Raw genomic sequence first — 12,081 nt, forward strand, 5'->3', positions numbered from 1 at the left:
CAAAGCAGTGCTGTGGACAAATATAGTTCTGGCTAGGATTGCTGACTCAAGCCAATAGCGGTTTCCATGGAGTAGTGGGGGATATCATGGGTTTGGCATAAGCTGAGAGAATTGCACAAGCTATTAGGGGCTCCCGAGTGGCGCAGTGGTTTAAGGCACTGCATCTAAGTGCTAGAGGCATCACTACAGACCCTGGTACAATTCTAGGCTGTATCACAACCAGCCGTAATTAGGAGTCCCACAGGGCAGCGCACAATTGGCTCAGTGTCACCCGGGTTAGGCATCATTGTAAATAAGAATTTGTTCTTAACTGACTTGCCTAGTTAAATAAAGGTTAAATAAAAATCAATAAATCAAATATTGTTATATTCTACAATCTTAAAGACATTCAGTCTTTGCTTTTCGGGAGCTAATACTCACACTTGACTTTTTACTATTAGCACTGACTTTGCTGATGGATACTTTATTGATGAAAAAAATATTTACTATGACTGAGATATGTGGTTGTCCCATCTAGGGCTGTTACAGTGACCTCAGTACCGACACACCGGCGGTCACGAGTCGTGATGGGCAGTCAAATTCCATGTGAGCATTTAGTCACGGTAATTAGGCTTCTCCAAGCTCTGATGCTGCTGATGGTAATTAGTGTCCTACCAAACGTGCCGACTGCCTGGTACTCCGTATTCTATTGTCCCTCTAATCACTCTGACATCAATGTAATCGAAAATCGAATCAAACACTTCATGAGAGCACATGAGCTCATGTTGCCTACTATATTTATTTCTCAACCTTCCTAATATTAAGCACATTGCTTCTCTTTAAAACAGGAGTATAACCTACCTGGCTGGCAGGAAAATGAACCAAGGGAAAAGCGTCCTCATTCGCTATTTAAGTGCATAGATTACATGTATTTTTTTCCCACTATCGCTGTTTCGAGACAGGTGCATGATAATGGTCCATTCTAAATCAAAACAAATTTCTCACACATATTATTTAGTATATGTAAAGACAAGATTAAATCAAGAAGAGTGTGATGGGTGACAATATTAGCCTATCACTTGTAAATTATATATTGTCACGTGTGAATGATGCCCAGCTAAAGGCAAACAACGCATTATTTTTTTTGCAACTTTTTCAAATCATAGTCACACACCTCATGTAGCCTATCCCATAGGCCTATATGTTTTGATAAGGTTTGTATCACAACTAAAGTGGCCAAATAACTTCTTAAAATGAAACACATTCATTCGCTTTACAGCGGGTGTAGAGCCTAACTGGCATACCTATGCAGCTCGTGAGTTTCAAATTTGGGGAAGATCATTTTCACCATAAAAATGCACATTTATAATAAAAGCATAACATGAATAATCGCATTTGTGGTCACTTTTAAGAATCGTGTTTTCCTGCTAATGGAACGTTTGCGCTTATTACTACCGTGTGCACATTGCTGCGCTTATAATGTGATAGCCTACTAGTTTATCAACATTTTAAGCTAAACGTTCTCATCTGTTGCGTCAGGCTCATTGCTTAAAACAGGTTTTTTGATGCTAGTGGTTGTATTAATTTGGGATCTATCGCATCGCACAACTGTTCCGGACTATGTTTTTGAATATTCATTTCTCGCACAGAATAGAATAGGTCAACTTTTGTGCTAAGGGAGATAGTAGATTGTCATTTTGCTGTTCGCTAGGCCTACTTATCTTGTTGGCTGATGAAAAGTAAATGTGGACAGTTCTTCCAATATCTTCAATATGTGTCTCGGAATTGGATGAGGACGCGCGCAGTTGTGTCCCCGAATGTGTCTGTCTTCACTTGTAGCCTTTGAGAAAGACCTGATCACGTGACTGAGTGCCATGTGAGTGAGAGGTGGTTCAGAACGCAACGGGGAGAAGGGAATTATAATTATTATATTCAGCCCAGGGGCACAACGGCCACTGGCCCCAAAAGGCATGGATTTTTTTTAGGGGGAGTATGGCCACACAAAGGGGATTCAGCCGGGAAATTCAAGGCATTATCAAGTGCTTGTTAAATTGTGAAGAAGAGACTGATGAAGTGTGTACAGCCTGTGCAAGAAAACAAAGTGGAGCTCATGCCTTTCATGCAACTTTTTAAAAATCATCATTAGAGTCACATCATGCAGCCTTAGAATGTTTTAAAAATCAAAACATATAGCCCAACATTTGTATCACAACTAAATAACTCTAAATTAAGCATATAGGAGTACCTGTTTCTTTGTTAACCGCTCAACACAGAATAGCCACATGTCCTTTCTATTTTATTCAGCTATGTTCAATTGTATTCTTCATACTATAAAATAACAGAAAATAATGCCACGGAATTCTAAGCAAATCTTGTCTGCTAAATGAACTAGTGTAGCCCACAGCCATATGGCATAGCCAGATCAGGGCCTAACATAAGGACAACGCAGAGTATACTATTCTGTTCTTCTGAAATATACTACATTTTCTTCATATCATGATTCTTTAGACCTGTCTAAAATAAATAATGGATGTACTATGATGGTGTAGGCTATATTACATGGATTTATTAGACTTGTTAAAATGTAGATGTTCCAAAGGTCTGCATCAGTGGCTTGAAGGCTATGCGTGGAAGCCAGGAGATGCTAAATGTGTTTATGTCAATTACGGTCAATTACCGTGAGACCGGCAGTTATTACCTTGACGATCACCCGGCTGACAAAATTTCATGACCGCTACAGCCCTAGTCCCATTTTAAGATTAATGCACGAACTGTAAAATGACTAAAATGTCAAATTCAGAATCTAAAGCCATTTGAGTTATTAAGTCAAACATATATTTTAGTTTCTTTGTTTTTTTGATTCCATGATTCCTGGATCAAGAATTCAACTTAAAACTTCCTGTAGTGAACCATGTATAGTACAATGACAGTGTGCGCTGTACTGTCTAACAGCACTCTGGCTTGATGACAATGTCTTACAATATGGGTAACCCATATTGAACGTTATCCATGGATGGTTTTATGTCACTTTGTTCGGACAATGGTGTGAGCCATATGGGGCTTTCTCTGATGTGAAGTGGTTTTCTATATTTTATGCCCACATGCTTATCCACGCACTAATAGATGCCCTTCACTCGTCACTCATGCAAAGGCCTTAGTATGAGAGAGATGTGTGGCGTTTCTTCCATCCATGATCAGCTGCAGCCGAATCTCCTAAGTGGCCAGATGAGTGTTCCTAGCGGTTTTTACCATGCAGGATAGGAAATCTATCAAGTTCAATCTGTCATATTGTTAATTGGTTCTGCATAACTGAACCAGATCTGCGAAAATGCCCTGGATACACATTTTACTCTTTGCTTCTGACATACTCAGGTGTGACCAGCAATTACTGTTTGAGCTTTTATTTTATTCCAATATATTCTTGACTGTGTTTGGGTAAGGTAAATAAATGACATTGAGAGACAATGAGGGTGACTGATAATTTGTACTTGTCTATTCACTGTGGTGCTCTGAAGCAGAATACAGGCCATCACATCTGCTTGTTGTTGTAATTGCAACACCAATCGTATAATATAGAGGGCTATTGTGAGCAAATTGTATGTGTGTAGCCTGAAGCACTCTCATCAGTTCATCCAAATGCACATAAACAAACACAAGCGAGGAACATTTAGAAGTAACAACATATATATTCAAATGAGTGGAATGTTCCTAGTATTGTAGATCTGTGTATTTGAGTGCTGATAAAAACAGTAATGTTTGAAAAAAAAATTTTATTAGGGATGGATCTGCAGAGTACAGTTTCGGTTCTGATCTAAGCCACTGAACTTAAAAGAGTGACACAGAAAATGAACTTGAAAGCTGACGATAATATCTTTAGAATCCTTGAAATGCGATTGCTCCTATTCTCCCCCTCTGGCTTTAATCTTGTGAAAAATAGGCTAATTTACTGGCCAATGTATAATAATAATGGCCTAATCATGCAGTTTATTATGATGTTCCAAGGGTCCATAAAGTTTTTTTTTCCTCGCCTTTGTTTTATTTCATGATGTTCTATGTCCAAAGAGAATGTGAACATTGCTTCAGATCTCAGCGCAGCATTCTGCTGTTGTGGGTAGAGAAAGTGCCTGGCTCCCCCACTGTTGGAAGTGGAATGGTCTTCAGGGGATCTCAAGAAGAGAGCGGGAAAAGGTTTTAATCAGGACCAGCTGTCAGTTCTCTCCTTAACTGTTCCATTGAAGCACACAGTTCATCTACAGTATAATGGGCTTATTTACAGCGGGGAGGCTGTGTTATGTTTTAATTAAACTCACCTCTCCCTCTTTTCGCACGGGCAAATTGTACACCAATGTTGTGCTCATTACACATACCAAGTAAAATTGCAAAGCTGGGAGATGGAAGTGTGCCAGCACACAGCTGCTACAAGTGTTTTGCAACATACACTGCTTTTCTTCTCAAAATAATGCCTTCATCCACTAACAAATAAAGAATGAGTCCATTTACAGTATTCCTCATGACAAAAAAACTAATGTTGTTTTCTCACTGGATAGGACCCACTGTGTGTGGATTGCTCAAGGATTGTACAAATGCCATTGACATGACATGGCTTTGTGAGTTTGATTCAGTACCAGTGCCACGATGAAGCCAAATGAGAGATTGGAAAAGCTTTTATTACTGTGCCAGTCTTTTATTAGAAATGACCAAGCCTCTCAGCAGCAATGTTTTCTATGCTCCAAGAAACAGCTTGGCCTTATTAGTGTCTGGGATGCAAATGAATATTTTCCCCAACTCGTCATGCCTCAACATTTTCTTCTTTAATGGTTTTGACAGGGCGTAATGAAACATATTCATTGAGGAAAATGCATGGGCATGTTCCAGAGCCCACTCATAGTGAGTGTAGCAGAATACTTCCTCAGTAGGCGTTTAAGAGATGGTCATGAAATGGCACTGTTGGTAGTCTGCGTATTGAAAGGAAATATGCATTTCCTGAATCTTTTGTAACTCCTCCAGACGTGTGAATTTAGCATTCATTTTGTCCCTATGTGAAAGCGTTTAAAGCTGTGATGGTCGGTGGAGTGAACCTATACCTAGTTCACAGTGCACAGATAGTGGCACCCAACCTGGTGAAGCAACTATATTACAATAGGGGTTTGTCTGAGTCTGGGCCAACATCTGTAGCTATCCATTGATTGGAGGATTCAAAGGACATTCCATTTGCATGAGTTTGAAACACCTGACAGAAATGATCAGTGCTGTCATCCTCTTTTTTCCTCTGTATATTAGAAATCACGAAGAGAAGCAATTCAATTGCTTTTAACTTCAAAGCAGCGAATGAAAATGCATTTAAAAAAAACCTTTTTCCTGTTTACAATGTACTACTTCAGAACAGCATACTTTCAAAGTACTTATTGAAATGACCTTTTCTACCCTCTCATATTGAGAACTGTAGCTTTCTTGTCATAATATATAGTAGTCACACAGTTGTTTCTCCTGTCTAAGTTGATACAAGCATGACCACCATGTAATGTACTCTGTCATATAACCACTGCATCCCCATATGCTTCAGGAGCAGGACGTGAGTGACTCACTGTCTTTCAGGAAGCGTGAAGTCCTTACACTTATGTTAGATAGGACTGGATTCAATCCGTATTGCCGAAGTTCCGCGTTGTAGCCCTTTTGTCATGCAAAGACAATGATCCCGCGTTAGCGGAGACTGCATTCACGATAAACGCTGCATATGTCGGCTCAATCAGATATTACATTTACATTTCAAGCGCGTTATATCGCTGAACATCAGCGATAGGGATTGAATCCAGCCCTTAGTGTATAAATTAGAGGGTCTGCCGTTATGGTACAAGAGGTAAATGTTAAGAGATGTGTTATGTGGTCTGACTGAGTAAACAGCAGATGGTTCGCCGGGCCTCTTTAGCGTTCTGTGTTTTATTTACTTACCCACCTGAATGACCCACATTGAGCTCAACAGCTGATGCGTAGAGAAATGAGAGTTAACTCTTTGCTGTTGTTTACTTCAGTTCCGCCAGAGTGCAAGGCCAGAGGAGTCATCTGCCTGGCGCATGCAGGAAAATGTGCTTGTTTATCAGCATTGGGATTTCTTGTTCCGCCTCCCTGTTCCACTGACATTTTCGATGTACACGATCCATGACTGATTCATTCTCAGTCAAAATGAGTTCGACCTCAATCAGAGATGAAGGTATCGCGCGCTTGTTCAACCTCCATCTTTTTTGGAATGAAGCCTGATGAGGACAATAGCTTATTATGTGGCTGACGTATATAGAAGAGGTCACCTTGAGAATCATTTATCTGTCCTGTCAATGGGATGTTTGCGTCAAAGAGGCATGACACATTACTGTTGAGACATGCTATTTTGTCCTTATTTACATTTACATTTACATTTAAGTCATTTAGCAGACGCTCTTATCCAGAGCGACTTACAAAATGGTGCATTCACCTTATGATATCCAGTGGAACAACCACTTTACAATAGTGCATCTAAATCTTTTAGGGGGGGGTTAGAAGGATTACTTTATCCTATCCTAGGTATTCCTTAAAGAGGTGGGGTTTCAGGTGTCTCCGGAAGGTGGTGATTGACTCCGCTGTCCTGGCGTCGTGAGGGAGCTTGTTCCACCATTGGGGTGCCAGAGCAGCGAACAGTTTTGACTGGGCTGAGCGGGAACTGTGCTTCCTCAGAGGTAGGGGGGCCAGCAGGCCAGTGGTGGATGAACGCAGTGCCCTTGTTTGGGTGTAGGGCCTGATCAGAGCCTGAAGGTATGGAGGTGCCGTTCCCTTCACAGCTCCGTAGGCAATCACCATGGTCTTGTAGCGGATGCGAGCTTCAACTGGAAGCCAGTGGAGAGAGCGGAGGAGCGGGGTGACGTGAGAGAACTTGGGAAGGTTGAACACCAGACGGGCTGCGGCGTTCTGGATGAGTTGTAGGGGTTTAATGGCACAGGCAGGGAGCCCAGCCAACAGCGAGTTGCAGTAATCCAGACGGGAGATGACAAGTGCCTGGATTAGGACCTGCGCCGCTTCCTGTGTGAGGCAGGGTCGTACTCTGCGAATGTTGTAGAGCAATGGTAGAGCAATGAACCTTATGGTTCTGTATAGGATGTGCAGTACATAGGTTGTTTCAAGGCGTTTCATTGTGGTGTGTTTTATTGAGTTTCCTCTCTCTGTGCTTTAGTTCTCATACACAGTGATGGCACACCCTCGCTACCATCTAACCTGCTTTAGACTTTACTTTAAATAGCCATCAGCTGAAGACCTTGAAGGGAGAAAAAAATCTTTAGCCATTCATTACCCCACTGAGGAAGTGTGGAACATTGATGGAATGTAATGAAAACTAATACTCCATCCAGTCACTATGCAATCTGTAGGTATGTTTTAAATCCAATTACAGCCTAAGAAATAGCCACAGCCTCTATAGTATCTTGAGCCAAACAGAATCCAGGGGGAAATTACCCATCAGGAGTGCAATACTGTTACAGAAATGACATTACCAGGCCACTTGTGAGACTTGAGGGCCAGTGTCCATGTGTGTGTGCATGTGGTGTGAGGGGGGTCAATATGTATGTACATAACACTTGATTTGTTTCTCCCAGTAAATTGGATTCTTTGCAAAGAGAACAGTTCATATAGAATGTGTCCAGGATGCAAATGATTGATGTGGCTATATTGTACCATCTTCAGTCTATGCTGATGACAATCTAAATTGAGAAAACATTGAACTCTCTATATCTGTGAAAGTGGAATCATTTGTTTTGAAGGAACGGAACAATTATGAGATGTAGATTTCACAAATTCAAAGAAAATATAGTATGACTAAGAATATAATTACTTTTATGTAGCAAGGAGATGGTAAAACATGATCAAATCAGTAGCATTTATTACAGTGTTCATAAACTTGTATTGTATTTCATGTTTCTATTTGGTGTAAGTATATAAAGGCTATACCATTCACGGCTTTTAATGTGGCCAATTTAGACCGTAATGATTCATGTCTAAACAAATAGAACAAGGATTGCAATGAAAACAATGTAAGCATTTAATATCGATTTGCTTGAGGTAAACATAATGCTTTATTATCCATAGAGGAAAAAAGAGAAATTGTAGGAACTAATCTCTCTTTCGTATGTATGAATTGCATTTGCTTCCACATTGATTGATCCCCCAACTTAGTCCCAGAGACAAAGTTGAACATAATATTTGCGGCACTGGCAAATGGTTTCCCGTTATCCCTGAGATAAAACTCTCAAGGCAGGGGCATTTCTGTTCTACTACAAATGATCACAAAGAATTGTATAATTAATCACTATTCCCTTCAATGAACAGCCTCTAACCTTAAGAAAGAAAAGGAATAAGTGTGTTGCACACAACGCAGAAGTGGAAGTGAATGCTAGGGAATGAAACTCAAGGCAGGCACACAGTGTGGAGCACACAGAATAAATGTATGACAAAACAATACCCCAGGCACCAGCAGTATTAATGATATGCAGTGAACTCATTATTAAAGTTCCAAAACAGCTCCTGGAGTAACACAGATGGAGCCAATTAGGCAATCAGCATACTTCCTCACTTGCCGTTACATCTTCTGTTTCTTTTATCTTGCACATATTACTCCACAAATGAAACAAGCTGTATGTTTCTCCTCGCTACATAATATCCAGTGATAATAACAGTTATTTTCACTTGTAATTTCAAATAATTTATTGCTCCATAAATACCAAATGTTATTTTACCCTGTCCTTGAGTACCTCATTTGTGTTGCGGTAGGTGCAGAGAGTTCAGTATTAACAGAGCTGAGGTAACTGCTGCTTTGTGTTTTCAGAGACCTGATGCCTTCGACGCTGGAGGGACAAATCACCATGGAGAAGACACCTAGCTACTTTGTGACTAACCACGCCCCCAAACGCATCCACACGATGGCCAGGGACATCAAGTTAATTATTGTGGTCCGCAACCCTGTCACCAGGGCCATTTCAGACTACACACAGACTCTGTCCAAAAAACCTGAGATCCCAACCTTTGAGGTTTTGGCCTTTAAAAACCGGACGCTGGGCCTAATAGATGCGTCGTGGAGTGCTCTACGTATAGGGATCTACGCGCTCCACTTGGAGACGTGGATGCAGTACTTCCCTCTCGCCCAGATGCACTTTGTCAGTGGAGAGAGGCTTATCGTTGATCCAGCTGGCGAGATGGGCAAGGTACAGGACTTTCTGGGACTCAAGCGGATCGTCACAGATAAACACTTTTACTTCAACAAAACGAAGGGATTTCCTTGTCTCAAGAAGCCAGAGGACAGCAGCACCCCGAGATGTCTCGGCAAATCTAAGGGGAGAACTCACCCTAAAATTGACCCGGACGTTATCCGCCGACTGCACAAGTTCTTCAAACCCTTTAACATGATGTTCTACCAAATGACTGGCCAGAACTTTGAGTGGGAGCTGGAGGAGGGCAGTGACTCTCGGGTCTCTCAGAACTAACAGACTGTTGCCCCACGTCACAGCCACAGCTACACCACCAGCCTTTCTAAATAACAGATCTACTGTCTGTCCCTACCACTTCATCCTCTGAGAGAGTGCTTGAGTACGTCAATCAATTATGGCTGTCTTTGAAACAGTGTCTGTATCCATAGGATAAAAGAGTTTACCGATATGCTTCTATTCTCTCCCTCAAAACTAATGTTGTTGATGGTGGCAAAACATTATTGTACATACTATACATAAAATTATATTTATATTTGTGAAGAGGAGATGATTTTATTCCTTTTGTTTTAAAAACATAGAGCTGATACATGAATCATGTCGACAATAATGATGCATGCATGCGATAAGTTAAGTGTCCTTACCTCCTGAGCCCTAAGGGTGTATTCTGCCTGCTTCTTCTCCCTTTACTTTTCATGCAGTTTGTTGCCCTTTCACCCACACCCACCAGCGTACAGTACAAAACAGTCATACTACTCAGATGACTGAGGCCATGAAGTATTCTGGATGATTTATTTCCACACTCTGTAGAGATAAAAGAAAATAAATGAATCTTACAGTACAATTATCCTTTGACGTGACCCTCATGTCGTATTTGAGGTTGTCTGTGTATGTATTATAAATGGAGATAATCAATTTTTGTCAATCCAAGTTTACCAAAGCATAGCTTTAATTTCCACAGAGTCAATATTTTTGTTGACCTGCACTCGTAGGTAACATGTTTTAAACAAATGTACAGTACATATATATCAAATAGTTTTTGTATATCATCATTTTTTAGGCTGGAATTGGCATATGGTGTATCAACTAAAATGTATTTCTCACACACATCAAGGGATTACTGTAAATGTCACACCCATGCAAAGTATCCTATGCCCACTAATCTGAAGTAACATTATTTTGAGGTGTGCACAAAGTATATTATAAATGGAGGGAAACTATTCTAAAAACTATTTTATATAGAGCTATTATATGATAAATGTGACAGAACCACTACGAAAACAAAATTTGCAGCGAGATTTGCAAGCCAATGGGGTTCTCCTGTTAAGTCGATTATTGTTAAGTCGATGAGGTGAAGAACAACAGAGGAGGACCCAACAGAAGGGTGTTAACAAACATCTGGTGCCACGCAGTCTTCTGTCATTAAGAGATAAATGGGTTAATTAAGTAAGCCTGGAACATCATTGTCAATGTCAAATTGAGGATTTGCTTCAGACAAAATGTTATTATGCACAGGTTTACCCAGTAAATCTCCCATATTGTTTTGACAGTATCATGTATCTGACTGGAATATGTCTGCCTGTTGAGGAAACATTATGTACATCATCGCATTGCAACCCACTTAGCTCCTCATCTTCATCCAGGTTTGTATACATGGCACGGATTATAATAACAGAGTTTTACAGTCCTTTTCTGCTTTTCTATAAATGTTACTTTATGTTTCACTCCATGAAATAAGAACCATCATCCTTTTTGCATAGCTTGCTGTGCTTCTGTATGCTGTCTTACTACTGTCTCTGGACTTCTCATCAATTGAGACAATCAATACAGTCAATGAGTCAATAAATACCGTCTTCTACACATCAATGGTTGCCCACAGCTATGATGTTTTACACTGTTAATCTTCCCTGTTTTCTGGTCGGCCATGACAGGCTGGATTGGTTCACTCTCTGCCGGCCTCCCTGTCACCCAGGGGAGGCTGGGTGCAGCAGCTAGTTACACAGAGCAATTGATTCAATCAAGGTAAGAACTATACTACCCGTTCTATCACTGAGCATGAACACTTACCTTAGAGCCTCAGTTTCCCAGTCACACCTTCCACTGAGGCTTCTCTGTGCAGATATCCCCTTGGTGTATTCCTGTGAACCTCTGTCTCTCTCCGTCCCCGGAGCACACTCTCTCATTCCTCACATGATTCTCTCTGCACTCTAGCACTACTCGCTCTGTTCAGTTTAGAACAGCGATGCGGGGTCATAAATACCATTTTTTATAGTTTGACTACTTTGGGGAAAATGGTACGTTGCATCAAATCATCAAATTTGAATGGGATTTTGCTGCCTGTTTTAATAGTGTGTTTGTTTTACTCTGATGAAGAAACTGCATTGAATGCATATGCTTAGAGGTGGAGAAATGGGATTTCTTGCAAAAATAATACTTTCCATTTGCCAAATAAAAACAAACAAAATATTCCAGCTAGCTAATCACTATATTGCACACAAAAGTAATTCTTTTTCTGGCAACTCATTTAAACATTTTCGATTCTAAATATGTAGCAAACTTTCAGATATTGCTTGGAGAAGTTCTTTCCTTTTAATTAGGGTCCATGCTATTAAGGGAACAAAATTCTGCTGAGTCAGTGTGCTTGAGAAACTAGGGCTGCACAACTAAGAGATTAAACAAGAGGGTTGAGAGGAAAAACATAATATCAGTCATATTTTTAGGAAATACCTCCTTGGTATCTCAGTAAAACAAAATTGTATAAAAAGATGTACCACTGGATTTGACAAAGTGGCACAACAACTTTGGTACATGTAGTAGTACATACAGATGTAGGATCTTAATTTGAGCCAGTTTCTACAGCAGGATAATAATCATGCTGCAAAAG

General features: G+C 40.4%; 1 protein-coding gene across 1 annotated transcript in view; it reads left to right on the forward strand.

Annotated features, from left to right (window-relative positions):
* The window catches only part of LOC106607349 (heparan sulfate glucosamine 3-O-sulfotransferase 4), a 90,656-nt gene extending 79,593 nt beyond the window's left edge, over positions 1-11,063 (forward strand). Inside the window, exon 2 of the mRNA XM_014204238.2 lies at positions 8,822-11,063. Coding sequence (XP_014059713.1) covers positions 8,822-9,476 — 655 coding nt within the window. The 3' untranslated portion in view covers positions 9,477-11,063. The remainder of the gene's footprint in view (positions 1-8,821) is intronic.
* Positions 11,064-12,081: the final 1,018 nt, after the last annotated feature.

The sequence above is a fragment of the Salmo salar genome, chromosome ssa06 (genome assembly GCF_905237065.1).
Source record: "Salmo salar chromosome ssa06, Ssal_v3.1, whole genome shotgun sequence".
Classification (NCBI taxonomy): domain Eukaryota; kingdom Metazoa; phylum Chordata; class Actinopteri; order Salmoniformes; family Salmonidae; genus Salmo; species Salmo salar.